This window comes from Astatotilapia calliptera, chromosome 5, assembly GCF_900246225.1.
Source record: "Astatotilapia calliptera chromosome 5, fAstCal1.2, whole genome shotgun sequence".
Taxonomy (NCBI): Eukaryota; Metazoa; Chordata; class Actinopteri; order Cichliformes; family Cichlidae; genus Astatotilapia; species Astatotilapia calliptera.
Genome location: NC_039306.1, coordinates 31,327,770 through 31,353,558, shown reverse-complemented (window position 1 = coordinate 31,353,558; position 25,789 = coordinate 31,327,770). Strand labels below are relative to the sequence as shown.

General features: G+C 42.4%; 1 protein-coding gene across 1 annotated transcript; it reads left to right on the top strand.

Annotated features, from left to right (window-relative positions):
* The first annotated feature begins 871 nt into the window (after nucleotides 1-871).
* Nucleotides 872-19,718, top strand: rybpb (RING1 and YY1 binding protein b). The gene is made up of 5 exons (XM_026168904.1): nucleotides 872-1,075; nucleotides 1,687-1,812; nucleotides 17,029-17,334; nucleotides 17,423-17,521; nucleotides 17,854-19,718. The coding sequence occupies exons 1-5, from the start codon at nucleotides 1,050-1,052 to the stop codon at nucleotides 18,101-18,103; spliced, it is 807 nt and encodes a 268-aa protein (XP_026024689.1). The 5' UTR covers nucleotides 872-1,049; the 3' UTR covers nucleotides 18,104-19,718.
* Nucleotides 19,719-25,789: the final 6,071 nt, after the last annotated feature.

Here is a 25,789-nt window from a genome sequence, read left to right as displayed (position 1 = left end):
AGCCTTGTCCTGGGCAGAGTGGAGGCGCGCAAGAGGTGCACTGCTTGCTCCAGCACATTCCAGGATGCAGCCTGTTAGAGCCAGGAGGGTACAGTGGATAAAAGTTTCTCTTGTATAAGGATTCTGTGTCTTTGTATAGTTTAGAATCAGTCAGGAGACCCAGAGAGTTACTTGTGCCTGCATGAGTAAACAGTAACTTTCCCACTTAGGCATTTTCTGATGAGGAGTAATACGGTCCATGAGACTGAATGATCAAATGTGGCTATTCACAGTGGATGTATTTTAAATGCAAGAGCATTGCTTTTTGTGACAAACAGTGCACATTTAAGTGGACATAATGTATGTGAAAACACTTTTTATAGAGTTTAAGTGTAGGGCTTAATTACGTGATGATGTTTGCGTGCCCATGGAGATTCACCTGCACGTACCTGGGCTTCTTCATTCAGATAACAGCAAGCAGTCCTGGTGAAGGTGAAAACTGATTGAAATGGAGCAAATATCAAATTGTTGACATGATTAAAGAAAAGAAAAAAGAAAAAACACACATTTGTCTATTTGGCAAACCTATGTCGTGTATATATATGTTTTTTTCTGTGAATAGCTTCAGTGTAACGTTTCTTTCCGTTTCTTTATTGTTTCCCTGTATTGTTTCTTTCCTCATTTAACTTCTGAAGCGCTTTTAATGCGCTTTACAAGTTCTGTGTATGTTTGTTTAATCACAAGAGTTGCAAGCTGTATCAGCGCTGCAACGCTGCAATCTGTAGATATGTATGTGTGTGGGTAAAGGAGCGGTCTGTCAAATATCTGTAGTAGTTATTAAAATAGCTACTAAATATCCAAGCCAGACTTTTAAACCCATGGAAGATGTGATTGGATGTTTGCTGGTCACGTGCTGAAGTGCAGTCAGTCGCTGTGCCGTGCCTCGAGCCAGCACTGAGTGGAGCCTGTCTGCCAACAGCTTCAACAGCGGCTCTACCAGGACCATACTACACTCACTGACAATTAAAGGAGGCCCTTTTTCTTCTTATTTTCGAGGACTGTTCTTCACCATGGGTGACAAAAAGAGCCCTACCAGGTAATGCGACCGCTCGCTGTCGATTTCGACTTGTTTTGCGCGTTTTGAGCTCGATATTTGGATGCGTTTCTCTCACACAGGGATCGTTTCTCCCTTTTTCAGTTGGTATGCCACAGCTAGCTAGAATAGTGCAGTCACTATGGCGGCTACTCGCTGCTTTACAGCCCAGTCAGTTAACAGACAAAGGGAATTTTTTCCGAGGATACGCCTGGCATTCCCTGAAACGCTCTTGCGTCTCGACGAAGCCTTTTGCAGGGTCAATGTCGAAATGGGCATTATTTGATATTGGTTTTGTTAGCCGACATGCTAAGCTTCGATGCCGAAATTTTTAGCAGTGCTTGCCTGCCCGCTAGCCTAGCTGGCGATTCAATCGGACGTTGTGGATAGTCGCTCGCTCCGCCGCTGTGGAGATTTATGAACCAAGGAGCTCTAACTGCCGGGACTCGAACCCAATATTAATGACAACACCACCATGCCCCGGGCTTTGCTGAGGAGCTCGTTTATTACACAACGCGCTCTGTTTGTCACAATCCCCTTTCTTGTTTATTCGTGAATTATATCTGTGGTATTTCAGAAACTAACTTGACCTTAACATTTGTGTCGTTTGTAAGGCCAAAAAGACAAGCCAAACAAACCGCTGATGACGGCTACTGGGACTGTAGCGTCTGTACCTTCAGGAACACCGCCGAGGCTTTCAAATGCAGCATCTGCGATGTGAGGAAGGGCACATCCACAAGGTAACGTAGCTCTCGTTCTCCCTCGCTCTCCCACTCGTCTGAGCGTCTCGTCTCCCCCTCCTCCCCCCCTTGCCTTGCCTTGCCTGGCTGCAGCAGCATTGCATCGCAATTTATGGGAATGACAACTTTGATCGACAGCCTATTTGTCCGTGAGTGAATGGGGACTTGTTGATGGACAGTCTTTGCAAACACATCCCGCTGCTGTCTGGATTATCTGTAGTTTCTCGTCTTATGCGTGCTAAACATTGTATTTCGCGTTTTTTTTTTAATGCATCCGTCTAGGTAGGCTGCGTGCTTCACTAGCCAAAGGGGGTGGGGTGGGGAAGAGGGACCGTCCTTGATGATAGCTGTACAGCTACGATGCATCCACAACATCGAAGGAGCTGTATTTTGTTTTTTTTCCCTTGTTAACCCCCCATCGAGTCAAACAAGGTGAATGTGTCTGCGCGCCTTTCACCTACCTGTAGGATTGCAGATTGTCATTTAACACTCATACAGTCGGATTTATTGAGCCTGAGACTGATGGGAAGTTTATTTTTGTGGTTATGATTGGCGTTTGGATGCAAACTAAACATGAATTTTTGGCATTTCAAAAGTCTTAACAGACTTTTTTTTACTGCCTGTGCCAAGTAGTTTAAGGCACTCTGATTTCAAAGCATGGCCTTGTGTCTTGAAAATCATATTTGTCAGTCTAAAACATGTAAATTATTAACCAGAAGTCAAACTTGTTTTATTTCTCCTTAATCTGCTCTCAGATATTGCTCTAGATGAATGTCAACATTTATAGTAACGGGTTTGTGTGACTGTTCCAGACATTTCCCCTAAGTTTAACTCAGAATAAAATCTGTGATGTCAGCAGAAGGCATTGTTTTATGGGAAACTGAGATGAAATCATTGTGTAACTTGAATTTCTTGACGGGATTCCCTTTCGTTTTTGTGTATACTCACGCCTACTCTTTCTGTTCTGGGGAATGTTTTTGGTGATAAGTTGCGTGTGCCGTGACCTGTGTTTGTGTGCTAATGTCACCAGTCGCATGGTGGTAATGGAGAGACAGATGAGTCATTTGTGGGTTTGTTGACAAGTTCCCTCGCATTCTAACCTTTACAGCTGTGGTTTACCATAAGCGGCTTGTCTGACACTCCTGGCACATATGGGGAGAAAACACTAGACTGGTTTGCTGAGAATCCAAAAGATTGAGCCCGATCTTAATTGTAAGTCTCCCCTCCCCCCTGATCTTTTTTTTCCCAGCAGCGTGTAGTTTAAGACCACAGCTGATGATGTAGGCTGAGCACGCTGTATGAAAGCAGGAAGCGGAGACGAGTGTGTCATAGCCTTCCTGTTCCATCCCCATTTACCAAGCTTTGGCAACAGTCCAGTTTTCTCTATTTGGTAAAGCGCATGACATCATCGGTGTGGTTGTCACACATTCCTGTTTGATCTGAATAGTTAACCTTTGATTAATGCAGCTGTGTAGTTGTGGGGCTGCCTCTTATTCTAATGAGTACTAATTAGCCATCTTTTTCTTCACTGTTTGATGTATTCCGGCAAAGCTCGGGACGAAGCAAAATGCTCTCAGCTAAATGATTTACACTTAAGGCTGTGTGTGGATGTTTGTCTTGCTGCTTTTATCTGGGGCTCTACTTTGGATGTGTGTTTATGCATGAGGACACACGTGTTTGCTAATTAGAGCTCCTCGCTGCTGAAGTTTGATTTGGATCGCCGGTTTGTGTTTGCTACAAGATGAGCGAAGCTGGGTATTGATTTATTCAGTCAGTGTGACATGATTGTGTTTTAAAGCAAGTTTGAAAAAGCTTGTTCTGCGCAGGGTGATTGTGCATAAGCTGGTTCTTTTCACTCCTTCCACGATATAGAGTTCCTTTTCTGTGTCCTGGCCATCAACATCTGGTCAGTCACAAAACTCTCTGTTATTGAATATGTTTGGGTACAACAGGTAGTAACCAGCTAACAAAGTATCTATTTCCTAGTTACGTATTGAGTCTGGGGGGTCTGGGAATCCAGTATCAGAAAAATTCATTCTGTTGAATTTGATGCATCCTATCCTCACAGTGTGCACGAAGCCAGACACCAGAGGGCTGTACTACAAAGCAGTATCGATGTTGGGAGTTTTCAGTGTCATGCACGTGTTTCTCCTTTTGCCTGCTTAGATCACCATAGCAACTTATGCTGAGCATGCAACCTGGTCCAATGCAGGTTATATTCAGAGTTTCAGTGTAAAATTCAGAGATAATATATGTGTTTACGTAGATTTTTAATTTGCTGCCAAGTCCATTTTACACTGCAGGAATTACAGCTCATAAAACACAGATTAGAAATTAATCAGTTTGTTTATAGGCTATTTATCAGCAGGATTTATAAATCACTTTAAATTATTTAGCTACAATCTGGCAAAAAAAAAAAACCTTAGTGATTTCTACATCTCTTAACATTCAGCTATAAGACCGTGTTAGAGCTGAATGCACTGATGTTTAAATGTGTCAGTTTGAAAGTGTCAGAGCTCTAATGTGCAGCTGTCAAATCACAAATTAAAATCCAGCACTGACAGTGCACTGAGTGAAGATATAAATATATTTACGTATTAATATTTTTTTCTGCTCTGTTGCCTTCTTTCCTTACTTGCAGTACCAGTGTTGGCTTGGCTTTTGCCTTTTTTTTTTGGGGGGGGGGGGTGTAGGCTATTCATTATAAATCTGTTAAATACGCATAGTTGATCCATTTTGTGTTACTTCTGTGGACGAGTAAATGACGCATAAGACAGCCCCATTAATGTGAGCACCCACAGACAGTGAAGAAGAGTGCCTGGGTTAACAAAGTTATTAGTCACTGTTGTGATACATGTTATTGCACATGTGGTTTTACGGTTTCGTTGAACCGGCTAATACAAAAAATCCTGGCCGTGTCAATCATGTTTCGTTATACACCCCTCTGGTGTTGATGGGAGACACGCAAGTGACATGGGTCTTGCAGATTTGGAGATGGTGACCTGAATCACACTTTGTCCCCTGACAGCGAAAGGAAACGTAGTTAGCTGTGAGATATTCACCTGTGATTCATGCTAATGGAGACAAAAATGTGCATTAACAAGAGCAAGACTGTGGCATCAGCATGCAGGGAGAGGCCCCGTCTTCCCCAGTCGAGTACTCGAACCTGTTGACCCAGTTCAGCTCAGTGTTGAAACATGATACCCAAGTAGGCTAAATGTACCCTCTGCCACTCTTGACTCTTAAACAAAAAGCACCCCTGCTTTTGCACCTGACCTTCTGCTAATCTACAAGTCCAAACAGCCCGGGTGTTCAGCCTCTGCATTCAGTGCCCGCTCCTTTGGTAATTGGAGTAGGTCTTGCATTAGCATCCCTTGTGGTGGCCGCTATCATATTTAAATGTTTCTGGCATCTGAACCTGATCACTGTGTGAATGTGACACTGTGTTGCTGTGCATCAGTTTGCTTTGTGGTTGTGTTTGGTATGAACCTCTGGCAGCCCCGGGGCCTAGAGAGAAACCATTAGGAGCCCTCTAAAGTTGATTGATGGTGGAGATCACAGGAAGTCTTGAGGTACCTCAGTCTCTGACTGCTGCGCTGTTATCTCCACTCTGTAGTCAACCATTTCAAGCAGCTTTCATCTCTGCTTTGTATAAAACAGGATAAATGGGTGTCTCTGACACGTAAGCAAAATGCAGTACTGCGTTTTGGTTTAAAAAAGCTTAAATGCAAATGTGCAGCTTATTTGATGCGTAGACTCAAGCAAGGCGGCAGAACCTGAACCTTTAAAAGTAGTTTTCAAAGGTCTTACAAGTTAATTCTCAAACTCTAATGAATCATTTTAAAAGAAAATATTCAACTTGGGTTAAGTCTAGTTAAAACGCAGCGACTGCAGATGGACAAGTTAAAGCATGAAAGTAAAGAAAGTATAGCACTGTAATTAAAAATTTCATCCTTTGTGATGCGTTCCAAGTAAAACATATCTTTGAGTCTAGTAGCCAGGTATTTAGCCTAAAATGTAAACTCTTTTGAACACTCCTGTTTTCTTTTAATTTGATTTAGCTAAAAATATGACACACCCCCACACACACATTTACAAGTGAGGCTCTAAGTGAAAACAAGCTAATTCTCTCCAGTCAGCTGCATTTCATGTTACCTCGTCTTGTGTCTTATGACTGTTGCAAACATGCTGCATTTAAGTCAAATGTTCTCAGTTATTGTCCTCAAGGAGATTCAGAGTGGCTGGAATATAAATGATATCTAGCTCTAAAATCTTAATATAGGGTTAAAAAATGAGGAAAGTCCATCAGTGTTTGTATATGTATATGTTATACACACATAGTATAATTATGTCAGTGCGTTTGCATGTGTCTCTGTGTGTGTTTTGTCTGTCTTATGCTATGACGAAATGGTTATTATAAAGCGTGGATTTTCGCACTGTCACATTAAGGCAGATTGTCTGGAATAATGGAATTACATAAGAGGGCGCTCAATTTATATCCGCACTCCCTCGCACAAGCCCCCACTGCAGCCCCCACTCAGAGGAAACTGCTTTTGCTTATCCAGCATTATCAGCATCTGCACCAAAGCCCTGAGCATGAGCGGGTAGCCCTAATCTTTACATGTTAATTGCCGGATTTAAAAGTTCTTAATTACTTCATGGGATTTGGCAGTGTGAGTGATTAAATACAATAGCCAATTTGGCAATCTGACAAAACGGAGAAATGTTGAGAGAGCTGTTGAATCCAGGGGCTCCTCCCATTCAGGAAAAAGACGAGGCACGCAAATGACTGTGACAGTGAGGGAGCGAGGAGTCCTCTGAAAATACAGGAATGAAAGCATGTGAGGACAAAGAGAGGGGGAGTTGTTAAGTGTAAGTAAGGAGAAGGAGAGGACAGGAGAGAAATGGACCAGTAAAGGGACAGAAGGGGAGCGTTATGTCTGGACATTTATGTGTGTGTATTAAGAGAGAGGGGGTTTGGCTGTAAGGGGGATGTGCTCACTGAGCCAAGAGTCTCCGGGGGATAAAGTAGAGTGAAGCGCATCATTACCCAGGGAGGGAAAGACTGGACAGCCTATTCCATTTCCACTAGCACCACTATTCATCCATGGGAAGAGAACAGCAAAATTTTACGAGTTTGAGAGCGAATTAAGAATCGACTGCCTTACTAGTGGTTTGATCTTGTTGATTGTTTGGTCTTGCCAAGCCACGGGTTATAGTGCATAATAAATCCTGCAGAAAGAGTCCTGGCTGCCGTGCTTGGCAGAACCTTTGCCCTCTTGATGTCGGGTTTCCCTCACATCTTGTTTTTGTTTGCTTGATAACTGTTGTTCCCTTTGTAGAACACAAGGAGAACACAAGCCTGCTGTGAAGGTGTTGTGTCCCCTTTGGCAGCGCAGTGATTTTTTTTTTCCTCAGGAAATTCCAAACCAGGCTGTGTTTTCTCTAAAGTGAATGGGTAAGAATATGATAGGACAGCAGTAATGATACAGTGATCCAGTTGACGGGTAACAGTCGTGGCAAAGCAACAGAAGAGAGGTGAGGTGAGGAAGAGACGTAGTTAAAGGCTGCAGGATTTATAGAGGATGGGAGGGGGATAATGGACGAGGAGAAAGTGACGAGGAAGTGGGGAAAAGAGCAAAGAGAGAATGATTGAGAGGTGGTGGAGAGGAAAACAAATGAGTGATACAGGGTAATGTGACAGTGCTGCTGATGGAGGAAGCTCATATGTGCTCAGTGCTTTTGCAATGTCTTGCTGTCAGTCTGCTTGATGCCTCGCTGTTCATAGCCTGAAAGGTCAGTCATGGAAAGGCTAGTTAAAGTGAAGATAAAGCATTATTTGCACATATTAGACTTCTGTGCTTTAAATTTGTCCATTATATTATCTTTTAAAACACACATAAAGGTATACAGACTCTCTTTGGGCTGTTGGGAGAAGCAGAAATGCCATGCCCACAGCAGTCAGCATGGTGCAAAACACTTGTTGGAGAAAAGTTGAGACATCTTGGAGTGATTTCAGTGAATTCTTCTCAGAATGTCATTTCTTGTTGTTCTATTGTTGTATGAGGATGAAGGTGTCAGTGCTTTCAAGAAACCCAATGTCTATATAGAACACCTAATAAAATTTGATAGAAACACAGTGGCAAATCCACAGAGGACCATGAGTAGATTATTTTTTTAATTCATAGAAACTAGGGGGGTAATGTCTGTGGTTCTGAAACTGAGACCAGACCCACAATAAAAGCATTCTTTGTTTCACTGTGTGTACACATATATATGTGTGTATATACACAGAAAACAGCAAATCTTCAGGTATTTATAGCAAAAGAAAATACAGGACACTTTTAAAGTTTTCAGTAAGGTGAGAAATCTGATTTTAATTTAAGCTATAGATTAAATTTAAAAGAAACTAGAAAAAAAAACGCTGATCTGTTGCTCTGATTTTCCAAGTAACAGATTTTCTTCTTCTGCAAAGCTCTTTTGATTTTTTCCTTGTTATAAATCAAGTGCATGCCTTTCCTTCACAGAGGTGTACTTTGCCCCCTACTTAAAAGCCTAAACGTACTCTATTTACAGCTTGAGTCAGGCTGACTGAAAGTTAACAAGATGAGTCTAGAGGAAGTAAAACTCTCAGGGTTTCGTAGCTGAACCCGAGGAAGGATTTGTAGCTGCCTGCAGCTGTCTTTGTGTCTGGATCGCTCAGGGTCTCTCATGCAGTCCAGTTTAAGCGGTGCGCAGCAGTTGGCTGCCGGCTCATCTCTTTCTCTTGCCCCATGGCTACAGTGCAGGTCTCCTGAGGAACACAAGCCTTTTGTAGCCTGGGATTCTCATCATTCCTGTCTTTACCCTCAAGACTCCCCATAACAGAAGCAGATTGGGTGGGATAGGCAGTTGCCCTTAGGAGATGCTCTTTACTGTCAAAAAGACCTGCTAATCCAGGACTAAAGCTCTCTGCAACCATAATCCATTCATTTACTTTTCATTTTAATTATATTTAGAGAATTGTTTAAACATCAGTAACTGCCTGAATTTTAAGTTTATGAAAAATTGTGCTATATCATACCATTTATGTTTTTTTTGCCAAAAACAGGCAGCCTTATTCTTAATGCATGTCTAATTGGGCCTTTGTGCTAATTTATCTCCTAGTTGTGAATCAGAGGCTTTTAAAATTTAGATTAATGGGTTGTGTAGAATTTGTTTGCAAAGTCTGTATGTTCCAGCTTAACTATCAATAATTAACATTTCATATCTACTGCTCTTCGTGTAATTTCAGATTGTAGCTGCAGGCTGTAAAATATCATTGCACTAGCTAAATAATGTTGGGCAGTTCTTTGTGTGTTCATGTTATTAACAGTTATCACAGTGTTCTGCAGGAACGTTTTATTCCTCCCTTTTTATTGTCTTCTCTGTGTTTATTTTTCTAATATAATCAAACAAAACTAGTTATGCTTTATGTGCCAACACAAAGTGTGAAAGTAGTTGAACTGAAAAGTAGTTTTAAGTAAACTGAATAAAAACAGGTATTCACTGTATTCAGTCATGTTCAAATCTGAACACTTGCTTGTGTACACACACACAAGCTAGAGTCAAGTCAAAGCTGACTGAAAAACAAGTGGGTTGTTGAATCAGAGTTCCTTGTGATTGTTTGCAGCCTGTAGTTTAACTGACATGATATGGCATTATATGGTAGCTACCACTGGGAAAAATACTATTTCTGGCTGCTTGCTTTTTCTTAAGATGTTTGTGGTAGAGACAAGAAGTGAAGAAGTGATTCGAACATTAAGCCCTCAAAATCCTGAGTGGAAGGAGCAGATGAAGGGCTGAATGCTTAATGCTTCTGGTGGGCAGTGAGAATGATTTGAGAAGTGCTATAGCCCCAGGCTCTTCTTGAGGTGCTTCGGCCTCTGCAGCACACTCACTTACACACATTACTTTACCCATGGATGGCTGGAGGTGACAGCACTGCTCCAGTCTCTTCAGGTGCAAAATTTCATCACTGGGAGCCTAAGCTCTGCACTTCAGTGGAATTTGTATATGTAATTTCTCAATTTAAATTCACATTAAATAAGGTACGTACTGTATTTGGGTCAGTTAAGGCCAGTGTTTCTCACACATTCTTTACCATGGTGGGCTATGAAGCTATATTAAAAGGAATCAAATTATATTCAGTGTCCCACTTTCACATATTTATGCAAGAGTGTCGTGAGCTGAAGGCATTATTTTTCAGGTTGCTGATCATTCTTGTCAATGCAATATCTCAGAAACGCCTTGAGAGAGGTGTTCTTGGCACCAAGGTTCACTTGTACTCGCAGGCAGGGAGGTGCCGCCCACTTCCAGTTTCTGCTGATAAATGATACTGTCATGTTTTTGATAAATCTGTAAGGTCAAAAGTCACGTTCTTTGTGAAACTTCACTGGAATAGCCTTCCAGGGATGCGTGATCCAACAGTTGGATTTACTACAGCAACTAAGGAAAACTACATATTTTGCAATTGGTGACAGATCTTGTGATTATTTAGACTGAAAATGCCATTTTTAGTGATTGCATAGATTTTCTGATCAGTGTTTAGTCAGCTGCCTCTTCAGTCGGTCTCCGTCTGGTTACTGAAAACTTCACTGCTTCAGAACCTCTGAAAGATTTGCTGTGAGTTGCAGTTCCCGTCTTAACCTGTAGCAGGTTGGGTTCTGGTTCATGTGGTACCATGCAGTGCTCAATGGGGGCAGCTGTGCGGAACAAGAACACTATAAAGCATGAGGTGACTTTAATAAGTGCTAAGCAGTGAACGTCTTTGGGTTTTGTTCTGAAATCTGAAGCTGTCGCCCTGTACTTTTACTTATTTATTACACATTTTTGTAAATGTTTTTTTTTTTCTTTTTTGCCTGAAGGAATTATTTGCTAGTTAAAGTAAATTCTTTCCAGCCAAACAAAGTGACAGTTCATTAAAATAAAAAAAATCTTGCTGATAGATTTTATGTTTGAATTTGCTTTAACTTTCCTTAAATATAATGGTGGGATGTGCTATAGATGAATAACATGCAATCCACAGGAATTATGACTTTTTTTCACCTTATCACCTTAGACATGAAGATACCACTTTACGCATCATTTCAGAGAAAATCTTATTAGCAGTTAGACCAAACAGTTTAGTAGGCAGGTCCCATGAGCTGCTTGTCATAGAAAGTCTAGAGAGACTGACGAGCATTAAACAACAGACTGAGAAACTGTGCAGACAAATCACCATCTTATAGTAACCACATTCATGGCAGCACTGTCACCTCTTGGCCTGTGCTTACTCTAGTCAGGGGTGGCAAACACTGAGTCTACAGAAAGATCCAAGCATAAAGGAACTGCTGAGAAATATGTGTGCATGTAGAGCATCAGTAGGGCTATAATTTCCAGGTCTTGGGGTTGATTACTTGGCAGTATGCTGTCATAAGCTGTTATTAGTCAGACAGTTGTCCTTCTCATTTTCACAAGAATAAAATGGATGGAGCCTTGCAGGATGATTGTGTTACTTTTCATTTTGGGAGGAGCACAAAACTTTTTTTTCTCCTGTCAGTGTGGCTGCATTTTGTTAAAAGGGGTTGTCTAAAAAAAAAAAAAATAAACTAATGAATAAAACTTTGCAAGCAATTTGCATGCTACAGTCATATCATCAGAAACCTGTATACTAACTAGAGCTGGGCGATAGAACGATAACGATATCTATCGCGATATAACTTTTACTCGATAGAGAAATTAAGCTATCGCGATAGACCTCGCCGCTCTTGTCCTCTTTAAAAAAAAAAAAAAAAAAAAAAAAAAGGTCGGCCGATCCAAATTAAGTAGCGCAGAGCCGAACCAATCACAGCCGCAACTTCACGTCGCGTGACTTGTTACGTACAGCACAAGTGCCAAGCCGCACGTGTGTTTGTTTGGGAAGCAGCCAGCGGGTAATGGAGCCAGCGCGTAATGGAGGAAATGAGTGTACCGACTAGAAAAATCAACCGAGCGTGACCGAAGAGAAAACAGATGACGGTTCCAATGCCGGAGAGATTGTCGAACGGAAGAGCCATAGAAGTTCCGTAGTGTGAAGGTATTTCGGCTATTTCAAGTCTGACAAAAAACAGAGTAGCGTGCACTGTAAATTGTGCCGAAAGCAAGTCTGGAAATACAATGAACTGGTGCATGCGTCACACTGTGCGCCACGTTATTGTTTCGGTGAAATGAATTTCTACAATACTGTTAATTCTACTCTCTGCAGTGTTTAAATGCTTACATATACACACAGTTACTGTCCCTCCACACATACGACTCGGTTCTGCTTCTATGCCCCAGCTTTGTTTACTTTTTCCCACCGAGGCTTCTAGACTTCTGATTGGCCAATATTTCTGCACGGTTAGGAATCTAGCGCCACCTGCTGCTTTGGCATGTTCATAGCAGCGTTTTCCTTCATTTCTGCCTTTACGTGTGAACGGGATTATTTTTTTAAAACGAAAACGGAAAATCTCCGTTTTCAAAAATACCCGTGTACGTGTGGACGTAGCCTCAGTCTCTGACTGAAAGCGCTAATTCGTCATTCGGCTTTTGTCAGACTAAAGTAACTGTTAAAACTGTTTGAAAAGCTCAGCTATACAACAAGGAGAGATTGAGAATTTCCTTTTAGTTCTCAGTTTATTTGATATTGACAAAAGTTAGTCAGTTTTGTCTATTCTTCTGTAAAACAAACTAAGATTTATTTTTAGAATTAATACTTTGTTTCTAAGTGGAATTGACAATTTAGTCTGTTTCGTTTGTTCTATTTTGAAACTTAAACGCTTTAGCGGCTGCCTTTCTTTTGAAGTTTGCAATATTTGCCTTTATTTATCTGAAAAAGTCTCATGTTCCTTAAGTACATCTACCCTGTTGAACTTATTATGGGAAATAAATATTTAAATAAAAACAAGCTGCTGATTATTTCACATTTTACTTGTGAGCAACGGCACATTTAAATCTTACAAATATAGTTATTTGGCTTATATCGTGATAGATATCGTTATCGCCTGAAATGAAAAAAACATATCGTGATATGAAAAAATCTCATATCGCCCAGCTCTAATACTAACTCATCTACTTTGAGTGTGAACATCCTGTAATTTGCATATTTGAATATGCTTTGGCTGCAGCAGCTATCCTCAAACCATACTAGTTCGAAGCCTCCTCTCCCATCAAAACGTGAAGGTGATGTCACAGGATGATTAGTGGAATTTGTTGCTCAGGACATGAAGCCTGTTGGTTATTACTCTGTGGTTATAGTGCTGGGATAACCAGTTGATGTAGTTTTTATTTTTATAAAAGCACATAAAGATGTGCATTCGACATCTTGTTAGTTCTGGGTCTATTATCATTTATGTATAAAATAACTAGAATAATATGATTTAACGTGTAGCAAATATCAGCCTCTTAATTGTGTTTGTGAATCATTTAGAATAATGAGGTTAACAGAGTGGGACAATCGATTACTTAAAAATAAGGTGTGATTTCCATTGATCGAGATGTTAAAAGCCCGTGACCTTCTCAGATGCAGGATCTGAAACATGTGCTCCAGGCTGAGGCTCTCTAGTCTTTCAGCTGTGAGTGGAGAAACTCAGGTTGGCCATGAATGTATGCAGGATTCAAGTTGCAGAACAACTTTGTAGATCACTGAAGAAAAGGAAGCCCCCATTGTTGCTGCGCTGATATCTGAATGAGGGAGTGGGTGACGTTTAATAGCCTGGCTCTTTAGCGGGCTGGCCTTGGCCAAAGAACTCTGTTGTCTCTTAGTTGTCTCACTCTCTCTCTCCTCTTCGCTCAGCTGTCTGCCGCTGCTTTCACTCAGTTTGGCAGGAAATAATTGCTTGTCCTCCACAGCACTTCAAATAAAAGAGCTGTGTTAATGAGGGCTTTCCTCCTTCTCTCTCTCACTCTCTGTGTCCGTCTGTATATCGCACTCTCCATCGCTCATTCCCTCTCTTCATTAGTCTCTCTCTGTGAAGTGCTCAGGCTCATTGTTTTTAGTTTCTGTAGAAAGAGTTGCCTCTGAAATAGCAGCCTCAGCTTTTGCTCCTGGCTGGCAAGTATCGGCTGCTTCTGACCAGTGAGAGCACCAGCTGAGCAGAGGTGTGTCTGCCTCTGTGACAGTTCAGGCTGAGTGGAGCAGTCTAACTATGGGTGTCAGTCTGACTGAATTAGGAGCTTTTAAGCATGATGATAGTTATTTCAGGGCATCCCGTAGAGGGAGGCTCCCCATTCCTCCCTCCCCCCCGGTCTGTGAAATTTGGAGACAAGCATGGGAAGAGCTGTCAATCACAGCCTATTGTTGTGTGAAGGGGAGGTAATATGCTGTAAGCCCTCACAGTGGGAAATGATTCAACAGCAGGCTTTACACACTTGACACCTACACACACACACACACACACACACACACACACACTTTACCAGGAATATATTGGCAGCAGTGGGAGGTTGGAGCAATTTCTGCAATTGGACCCTGGGGTTTACTTTTGGTCCTACTCCCAGTATCCATTTTCCTTTGTGCTATATAGATGCTTCTTATTTGATTTGGATATTCACTTGTAAAAGTAATTTTAGCGGTGTTGTAGTTTAATTAGTACACTCCCATGTTCAACAATGTGGAATAATTCAGTAATGAACCGTAATGGTTTTTAAGCAGGAGACTTTTTCAGGGCCTCTATTATTTCATGAAATCCAGTAGCACACACCGTAGTGTCATGCAGAGCGGCGTGTTAATGAGCCACAGAGCAGCAGTGTGCAAAGTCACGATGTATGGTCAGTGAATAAATAATGGGGTAAAGAGAGCAGTGGCTCTGTCATGCCAGCAACAGCTCATGGCTGACTTACAGCTGGCACTGAATCACCGGCTAACCAGCAGGACGGCTTCTGCTGCCACCAGTGCTGTCGACACAAATCTCAAGCTCTGACCAGGGCATCAATTCTGCAATGGGCTTATCAGTCACTCACTCATTCACCACCTCCTTGACTCACAGCACTGGCTGCCACAAAGAATGATATCTGGTCCTGTTGGATCCTGTCTGTTTACTCGTGGCGGTGGGTTAAAGAAGTAGATTTAAAACCTTCAATACGTTCTCATATTTTGTTAGCTGTGCATATTTCCAGCATGATGATGATACTGAATGAGGTCCAGAGATCTGTTGAATTCCCATAGAGAGAACCATCGAGACAGGACAAGGAAAATCCTATGTCAGGAATTCATGTTAATGTCATCGAACATTACGCTTTATCTCCTTGGAGATGTGACACACAACATCCAGTCCATTACTGTAGTTACTAAATTCATCACTTTGTATTTAAAAGCTTTGCTGAGTTTAGTTTGGCTTTTCCAATTAGGACCTCTCATACTCAGCACAGGAAGTAATTACTCCAAATTAAAGTGGAATTGGGATCTCTTTGATGGGAATAGGATAGGGTTGGCAATTATAAAGATGAGATTTCTCCCAGCTTTAATTTTCACCCACAGAACACTCCCAAAACGAGGCCACACACAGGGGCAGCAGGTAGGAGGGGAAAGAAAACGGGCTCCAGAGAACCACAGCAGCTAATGGATCCTGGATCAGCAGCCCAGGGCTCATCAGCATTCAGCACAGCTGCTGTATTGATTGAAATGTAGTGCAAGCATTACAACATGATGCTCTATTATACCCCAATTGATTGTCTTCTGATCAGCTGCGGGTCCCCACCCTCTCCTTCTCACTCTGTAATAGTTCACAGCAGGAGGAGAATAAACGAGCTTGATGGAGCAGTTGAGGATTGGGAGCGAATCAGCAGAAAAAAAACAGAAAAGATGGACACAGCTCTGAGTTTATAAGCAGCGGGCCACTAAAAGGTTGGGAGACTTGGAGAGCGGAGATTCAATTGTGAAAGATGTGCGAGGATTTAAGTGCAGAAACAAGAGTAACAGGAGTGGCAATATGATGTTGCTAAATTGAAACACTGAGGCCTGCCACTTAAGCTGCTGTCTGAAAACCACTCTCTACTGCAAGCCACTTAAAACAGTCTGACACACTACAGCTTCATTTTCCAGCAGTAACCCTTGTTTGTCTGGACTGATACTTGGACCAGCAGAGTTTCTACAACTTTCAAGCCTCACTCCGTGACCACAGGTTTACTAAAGCAGTCAGAGGTCAAGGGATGAGGGCTGCCTTCTGCTCTGCTGGAGTATTGTTGCAAAAAAAGAAGAAAGAAAGAAAGAAACTTCCTGCCAAGATTAGAAATGGTTTTGGAAAGGTTGGGTATACACATCTAACTAGTAGAACTTGTTCCTGTTGAAAGGGCCCCTGAGCAGCCATTAAGCTGTGCCCGGCTGTTTGTTTGCACGCTAAGCTTTTCGAGTGCATGTTTGTGTGTGTGTGATCGTACTTGTGGTTTACTCCTCACCACGCTTGCCCAGTGCTGGCTTGTGATTATCCATGTTGCTGGCTGCGGTTTGGTCTCTGCTGAGTCTCTGGAAGACTACAGGCATCTTTCCCTCTCCCCCGAGTACCCCCCCCCCCCCCCCCAGATGCTGTCAGCTGATGTTCATCATGCAGCAGGTGTGTGTTTTGGCTCAGTCCCTCCGACTTTGGGTTACCTCACAACTTCCCTATTCAGCAGTTCTGTGGCGTGAGACCACAGAAAAGATGTTTTCAGGAACAAATTGTTTTATGTGAACCTCCCTCTCTGGTTAATTAGAAGTTGCTTGTGACATTTATCTTCCTTGCGTTTATTGTCTCTGCTGAATAAGAATGCTCAGTCAGATTGCGGTTTGTGATTATTTGTGTTTTCAAATGAGTTATAAAAAAAAGGGCTCTGTGGTTGCTGGTGAGCTCACTGAGAGGGAGCAGCAATACCACGTCCAGCTGAATCTCAATCTGTGACAAATTGGGCCAACCCTACAGTAATCAGATTAGAGGACCTAAGTGACGTGCTGCAAATGTCCCACCTTGTGATCCTGTGCATTCATTTTATTATGACCGTGAGCTAATGAGATTAGTCCTAAAATAGAGCTGCTCCGCCAGGAAGCGGCTGCACAAACCTGCCTGTGCAGCAGCTGGGAGCAACAAGCCTTCCCCCCCGCTGACCTCCACGTTCAGTCGCTTCTCTTCGTCAGCTGTAGCATGACCACGTTGGTCTGTGGCCAAAGTCAGTTCACAGCTCTACTACAAGGCTAATCCATGTTTGTGCCTTGGATCTCCTCCACAGGAAACCCCGGATCAACTCCCAGCTGGTTGCCCAGCAGGTGGCTCAGCAATACCCGATGCCTCCCCCACCCAAGAAGGAGCGGAGAGAGAGGAGCGAGCGCATAGACAAGGAGCGCCCGGAGGGTGAAGGAGAGCGAGCCAACGGAGAAGGACGCCCACAGGTCGAACGTCCAGAGAGAGTGAGGCCAGAGGGAGACACTCCTGAGAAGGAAAAGAGCGACAAGGAGCAGCCAATCAAAGACAAACCCGACAGAGAGAAGGAGATCAGCCCAGCTCTGACGAAGAAGCCCAGCAGCAAAAAGACCAGGTCAGCGTACGAATCACAGCGCATGTTTCTGCATGCCTGCAGTGGTGCTGATATCAATCCTCACTTGTGTGCGTTTGTTTTCCTCCAGACCCAAATCTGACAGCCATCAGAGTTCACCCAGTGACAAACACAGCATACAGTCTGGCAAATCAGCAACCAAGACCAACAAGAACTCTCACATTTCCAGGTGCGTAGCCCACTCCCCTGCTCTGCATGTGTTTCACAGAGCACGTGGTTTAACTTGTATGACTATGCAGTAGTTCTGGTCAGAGAAACTCATCTAGCACAAGGTTAGTGGGAAAGCTCAGCTGATTCACAAATGATCTTTTACACTAAACGCCCACTCTTTCTTTTGATGCACTTGTTCTGACTGTGCATGTGTCACCCGATGAATTGAGCAATTTAGTGTAACCACCCCCACAGTGCTGGAAGCCTCCCATTGTTGTTGCTGAGATGCACATGTTGTAGTTGGCAATTGTGACTACTAATATTTAGTTTTTCTCCTTCTCTTCTCCTCAGGCCCAAACTGAAGAACATTGACCGGAGTACTGCCCAGCAGTTGGCTATCACCGTAGGGAACGTCACGGTGATCATAACAGACTTTAAGGAGAAGACCCGCTCCTCCTCCACATCTTCATCCACCGTCACATCCAGCGCGGGCTCCGAACAGCAGCACCAGAGCTCCGGTTCCGAGAGCATGGACAAGGGCTCGTCACGCGCCTCCACCCCAAAAGGGGATCTCTCTGTGGGGCATGACGAATCGTTCTGAGGTCCCGCTGCCATCCTCCACCACCTATGACCCACCCTTGCACCGCTCCCCCCTTTCCCCATGTTTCTGGACACTATGGATCCCACAGGGGGAGGGATTTCACCTTTTCCCATCGCCGACCCGCCTTCATTCCACGATCTCCCCTGGATGCTAAGAGGAACAGTGAGGTGCCATCTTTTACGGAAAACAAGCGCCCCCCGCTTGGCGAATATCCCTCGTGGTTACACCTGTGGCACAGGCGAGGAGAGGTGGCCTACACGGAATAACACCCTCATTCCTTCCCCTCAGCCCCCTCCCCAGTAGCATCCAGACACTTGTATGTATTGTTTTATATTTGTACGTGGATGTGAGGCCAAGTCAACTTTTTTTTGTTTGTTTGTTTTGTTTTGTTTTTGTAAAGAAGAATTCTCCGCTGGGCACAATAACCACCACTTTTTTTAATAACTTTAAAACTATTATTACCTTTATTTATTACCTGTTGCACCTGTATACTTTGATATTCTCCTTTTTATGTTGAAGCTTTGCTGTGTAGCTCTGCAGATCGATCGTTCCTTCAGTGTTTTTACTACAGTCTGAAAACAATAGGACAACACACACACACACGTCAGATACTACACACATATACACTCACACACATACACACACTGGTGCTAGATACACTGTGAAGCGGTTTTGCAGATCTGGGATTGCCCATTCGCTCAATGTGACAAAGTGCTGATGAATCAAATTCTCATTCACTTTTCTCAACAACACTGTCTCGCTGAACACTGTCGGGACCTCCAGGTCCGTCTACTTTTTCTGTACAGGTCATTGTGCATCAGAAGAAGGTCACCTAAAGTTCAGACACCTGACTTTTTCAACTAGATTGTCTATGATTTAGTATGCTATAGCAGATCTCTTATACAGTATCTTATGTCTTTAACTGTACAGTGTAGGCTGTTGTGTAAAACACTAAAAGCTGTCAATATTTTTCTGCATTTGGTACTTAAATATTGAGTTTTCTGGCTGCAGGCAGAGCTGTCCTCTCAGCTGGTGAGGAGCCAGAGCATTTTCTGTTGTGACTGAATGATGGTTAAAAGCAGTTCCACTTGGTAAAACCATATCGAGCTGTAAAAATAGACCTGTTGTGTCAAGCTGTTGTGAGTCGATTTTATTTTATTTTTCCTCCTCCACCTTCTTTCTTTTCTTTTTTTGTGGTCCTGAAGTCCACCCAGAAAACAGAGTGCAGAGACGAGAACAATTTACAAAGACTGACAATTCAATTGACTTGTTTTTATTTGTATTAATTTAAGACTCCTGTCATTGAAGGCAAAACAATATTGCAGTAGTTAAATAGAAGACAATTGTTCTTTCAATTTTAATGCAGCAAGGCTTATTTAAGGGTTTTAATTCACGTTCACCTTAGCTGATACTAGACCAACATAATTTCCTTTTAACTGTATGAAATTGTATAAAGAATAAATGTGTATATGATATCTTAGTTTTATTTATTGAAGGACCAAAGGAATTTCATAATGACATGATACATAGACAGATGAATAACAATTTGAAATGCAATTATCTAATGTGTGAGATGAATAACAGTTTAAATAAAGACTAATATAATCCATGTAAATGGTGTTCTTATTGTCCACTCATCTTTGTGCGTGGCTAAATTGGGGCAGAGGTCATCATGCTGTGAGCGGAGTCGAGGGAAAACCACAGCTCCACACGCAGTGGTGGATGTTGCCTCGTCGTGCACACAGTGAGAAGCAGTGTGGGCGTGGGAAGAGCTCTGGGTCTTAAGACTTTGGCCTTAGCGAGCCCCTCTTCGCTCTGCTGGACTACCATTGTACATGCAGCTCCCCTAACGGAGGCCCCAGCTCACAAACTGAGCCGCTCCCAGAGCAACTAAAAGCCAGGTTACGAGAGGTAACCGTCCCCTCCTTTACCCCCCCTCCACCCCAAAACTAAAAAACCCTCCTAGGAAGTGAGGGGCAGGATTTGATCTGTGTACACTCAAACGCTTTCCAGAGTCACACGTAGGGATGATAATCATGTGTGTTGTCAGTCCAGGAGATGTGTTTATTTTTTTCTGCTTCTGAGCGATGGTTAATATGTAATTATGTACTTTATTGCATTCAAATATGGAATCAGTGTTCAAAGTGAGGAAAAGCAATGTGAATAGAACTTTAAAAAAAGAGTGGGACTGCTGGTCAGAGGGGAAATGTTTTGTCCAATTTTTACAGAGAATGAAACCCTGCTTTGTAATGCAATCGGTTAGAAATGGGCCTAAAAAGCCATCTTTTCACCTGCCTTATCTGCAACCACATTCACTTTGACTGAGTACTCCCAACAGAAAGGATTCATGGTTAAATTATTGACAAATGGGCCATTTGCTGAGTATATGAATTATTGCTTGTATATAGAATTTTAAAAAGGTGCAAAAGCAAACACTATGAATACTGGCATTGGAGCTGAAGTATTTTTTTTTTGTTTCCTGTTTCCTTCCCGCGCAAGCAGTTCTGTTCTTGTGTGCGACCAGTAACCTTAATTTACTGTGTAAAGATGGTTACATTTTTTAGCTTTGTTTGTCAGACCCAAATATAGAATGCTTGTTTACTGACTGTATAAGCTTAACCGTGAATTCCAATTACGTGTATTATACAAACTCATTTCTTCCTATAACGATGTCTTGTACAATGCTTTTAAAGTTATTGCTCTGTTTAAAAGAAAAATTAAAAAAAAAAAAAAGTAGGGAGAGAACAATAATCCATTCTTTGTTTAATCCAGTTTTAGTTTTTTCTTTCTTCTTTTCTTTCTTTCTTTTCTTTTTTTTAAACTTATAGCTGATGTGTCATTGTTTTCCCTTGTGAAATGGTCACATTATGTTCCTGGTGTGGAAATGTACTCAGCATTTTCAGCAGATCACAGCTCCTTGTCTAGCTTATAATGTTGAACTAATACATGTTTCTGGCATGTGCACGACTTTGCGCTTATAGGCTAACCCGATCATTTTCCTCTGCTTCAAATAGAAATGTCTATTTATGAATTTTGCTTGTAGTTTTTCACAAATAAAATTGTTAAAGTTATCTATTTTCTGGCTGTTCTGTGTCCTTTGTATAGTGTTCGGGGTTACAAAGCATTGTAGTCACGTTGCAGTGCTTATGTTACAGCAAATGCACGACATTGCTTTTCCTTAAGTCAGTAATCAGATTTCATTACATTACTTACTGATCTAGTGATTATTCAGTTTTTTTACTTACTGGACATTAAAAAAAAAACCTTTCATGCACGTTTGAGCAAACGTCAGCAGATCTTAGTTTGTTCACGTGACGGGAACAAAGCACTCTACAAACTCTGAAGAGTGGCAATATCGAGTTGATTGGAATTTCTTGAGAAAGGACAAAAAAAAAAATGTTGGCTCTTTGAACACATTTTTAAATGTGAGAAAAGCCTAAAAGTCATTAACCATACCAAACTTAAACATTGGCCAGTCTGCCATTAAAGATCATCGTTTTCAGTGCTGGTGCTATCTTTAGATGTGCCTGTGGAAAGCCAGCGTCTTCCTTGTTAACTTGTTCCTCTGCACTGTGTCGCCTCCGTTGCCTCAGAATCCTCCAGCTTCCTTTTATCTTCAAGAAGCAGACAAAGTTGCAGGGAGGCAAATCTGGCAAGTCCAGCAGGAGGAGAGCGAACGTAGCAGTGGTGTGGCCAAGAAACTCCAATGCACTCACACACTGCCTCAATGACGCGCACCCCATGTTCTTCCTTAAATGCTTCAGGACATTACAGCAGAAATCTGCTTGATAGTCTTGGCCTGAGGGATGATTTCATACAACACATACACGCAAATATTCTCCTGGTCTCCATCCTCACGTGATGGTGCTGCCTTCTGGCTTGGAAACTGAAAACTGCTCATGCGTAACTGGAGACCAGCGCTTCCATGAACTCCACATGAAACTCGAGTGGGTTTTAAGCACACACCTTATATTCCCTCTCTGTACAAGTTTGCAGTTTGTGGTGGTAAAACGGTTCTTCCAGGAAAAGACCTAAAAATAGCAGCGGTGCTGGAATTCGTCTGGACGTGCCCATGAAGGTGACCCTGACTGTGAGACCGGGCCGATATATTTCAGTCTAGGTTCTTGATTTTTATGAAGATGATCCTAAAACGTTTTGATCGCACCTACTGCTTTGTCAAAAACATCAAATGATGTGATATTTGAAAAATAAAATACACCCTTGGCTTCAGAAGCTTGTAACTCTGCCCCAGTTCACAGCAGTAACTTGTAGGTGCCTCCCTACCAGTTGCGATATGTCTGACGATTTTCAAGCATGCACCGCTGTTTTCACTTCAAATCTGTTTTTTTTCTCAGTTTCTTTTCTGTGTTTTCTTTTTTAAGCGCACCTCTCATGTGGTTGAACTCTGTAAAAATATCTTTGTGACTGTAGATGAATCACCACCAAGATCAGCTGTAGGAGTTATCTGCAGATGCTCTAATGAGATTCTGGGATTGTTGCAGACTTCTTTTTATAGTCTGCGATTGGGCTAAATTTGTTGTGGCAACCAACCAGTCCTGAAAACGGTCACGCTTGTGAAATCTTGACCTCTAGTAGTTCCTTAAAGTTATTTATTTCAAAATATTCTGAGATCTTATAAAATCTCATGGGCATTTGCAGCCTTTTCTGAGGGCCTTAGAGAGCTCTTTGGATCTTGGCATGATCAGTATCTGCAGTGGATGTGAGAAGAATCCCGCTGAGTGTGAATATGAGCAAACCTGCTGGGCATGAAAACATCTCTGGCTGTGTACTAAAAACATGTGCCGATCAGCTAGCTGATGCTATTGCCGGCATCTCACCTGCTTCCAGGCAGTCACCATTATCCCTATACCTGGAAAGTCTGCAGTGTCTTGTCTAAATGAATACTGCACTGTGGCAATCACCTCAATTCGGATGAGTTGTTTTGACTGGCATCCCAGCCAGCCTGGACCCTCATCGCTTTGCATTTATAAACAATCGATCCGCAGAGGATCCAACTCCCGCTGCCCTCAAATCTATAGTCCCGCGCTTTGAAAATAACACCTATTTCTGAATACAGTGATTTGAGCCCAACATTCAATAGAATCTCCCTGAAGAAACTAATTGGCAAACTGAGTGCCACACTTCCTGGTGTGACAGTTGGCAGTCACACCTCCCCCACTGTGGTGCTCAAAACTGGAGCTCCCCAGTGTTGTGTGCTCAGTCCCCTCCTGTTCATGCTGCACACCAATCACCGCATCCACAGACATAGCGAGAACATCACAGTGATTTTTGCAACTGGATTGCAAACAGCGGTGAGAGCTCCCGGGAAAGAACAGTCTTGCTGAGGAAAACTTGCTGCTAAACGTGGAGAAAAGATAAGGAGCTGGTGGCTGATTTTGAGCAGGTGTACAACCAATTCCAAGCAGTCAGTATGACACAGAACATCTCATGGTTGTCACACTTCTTCGTAACGGCACAGCCACATGGCATTTCCACTTGATTGATCTAAACAGCCAAAAAGTCTTTCAAAAACAGCGTAGACATTTGTGCAGCTGTCTCGGGATCTCCTGGGAGCGTTACTATCAGTTATAGCCTACAGAACAATTTCAGGATCTGGCAACAGGGGACTATGGGCATCCAGCCTGGTCATCTTCTCTAAGCACCGTTTTTTAAGGCCTAACCTTAAACAGAGACTTTAGAAACTAACTCCAACCTGACAGCTTATCCTAACCACTAACCACAGGATCTCAACGCCTAATCTTAACAGTGGACATTTGGAGGACTACACCTGAGCATGTGGGTTCATTTGTTGACCCTCCCAGCATGACCTGTGGGCCTGCCCCAGGACAGTTATTATCCAGTGCTGAGGTTTGACCAGACAAATGCATTTAAACTGAAACGAGGATGAGTTTTAGTTATTTTACTTTACCAGGACAGCTTAGTTTAGACCGAGTTGAAGAGGAACGTTCATGCCTTTATCTCTCATGCAGGCCATGATTGACACGTGCTGGTCTGTGAATTATCTTTGGCCCTCTACTCAAAACCAATATCAGTTGATGAACTGGATTGCAGAGGGTCTTCCTGACAGTCTAAGCCTAAACTCTGTTATTTTTGGAAACTACAGCTCAGTTATGATGCTGCCAAATGTGGGTTTTATGGCAAATGCTACATAGGCCTGATATCACCCTAAATGCCATAACACCCCTGACATCTGGCCTACATTATGTAGATCTGTGGCAGAGTTGAGGCATCCAGACTCTGAGCCAGCGCTGACAGTCATGGCCAGATGTGACCCATAGATAACTGCAGATGTCAGCCTCATTCGCTGCCAATGTTGCTATCTGGTCTGATTCTAATTTCAGAGGTTTGGAGATGTTATTCGGGGATATTGCTGCTTCTTTTTTCGTGACGTACATCAGCTCTGTTTTATGTATTGAGAATTTGACTACTCTGTATTGTTTGTTTGACTATATCAATATTTATATGTAGACACTGTTCAGAGATGTCAAACAGTTTCTATGGGATGTACTTACCTGCTCACATGACTGCATTGTTTCATTGTTTGGACAGGGATTTCTGCTGACGTGTGGGTACCTGCATGTCGCAAATGCAGGGCAGAGTGTGCTAACAGAATACTGCATAAAGTAATACACACCTTTTTAAAAAAAAAAAAAAAACTGCCCTGTGTTTACAGGTGCTTCTTAGTCCATGTCTTTAGTTGCGCTCTCTGCCAGATAATGGGACGTGTATATGGATCAGAGTTGGCTACTATTGATTGAGATGTCGCAGGGAGCGTGTGTTTGTAAGAGAGGAAGCAGCTCCCACTGTGTAGCGACACATGACTTGAGGGAGCCCTCATACTGACAACAGCTTTCAATCTCCATCTCCCTCCAGGGGCAGGTTAGCAGGCGTCTAATGTAGCATTTAAAAGCTCCAGCCCACGACAGCTTTCCTCTGTCACTGCTGGTGATCTGTACAGATAAGAAAGTCAGCTGAAGTGAATAGCTCACGTTTGTTTTAAGGGTAGATTCACTTTGGTGATGAGATTACCCATGAAGGGAACATGGCTCATTCCCTCTGGGTAATGCAGAGCAATGTTTGTCCAAAATCTCTTATTATTTTGTTATTACAATTTTTTGGGTTCCTTAATATTTCTTTGTTTAAAAAAAAAAAGTTACATTCAAAAACTTAATTTTCTCTTCATGAAATTTCATTTTTTATTACAATAGTTTGTTTTCATATAATACAAAAAATCTCTAGTGTTTCTACTGCTGTCCTGGGGTCAAATTGAATGTTCTGTTTGAGGGCTTACTGATCTGCATTATGCTGCAGTCACACTGGTGAAAACAATGGTTGGAGACTGCAATATGGAAAAAATGATTGCAACTGTTTCCCGTGAACTTACGATCTCATTGCCTTTGAAATGGTTGCTTCAAAGATGGGGCCCAGGTCTGGAACCATGCAGTCAGTTATCGTCTCCGAACAGTCTTTGGTGTGTGAAGACAGCAGTTAGCCAGAGCCAATCAGCTATCAGCTTACAATTAAATGGGATCACGTTGGCATCTCACATGTAGCGATGTAGTTGCTGAAAAACTGCGATTAACCTGCCACATGACATAAATGCTCTGAAATCGTGATGTTTATGGGAATATAACTAGAACACAACCAGTTGAGCAAAGTGAAGCG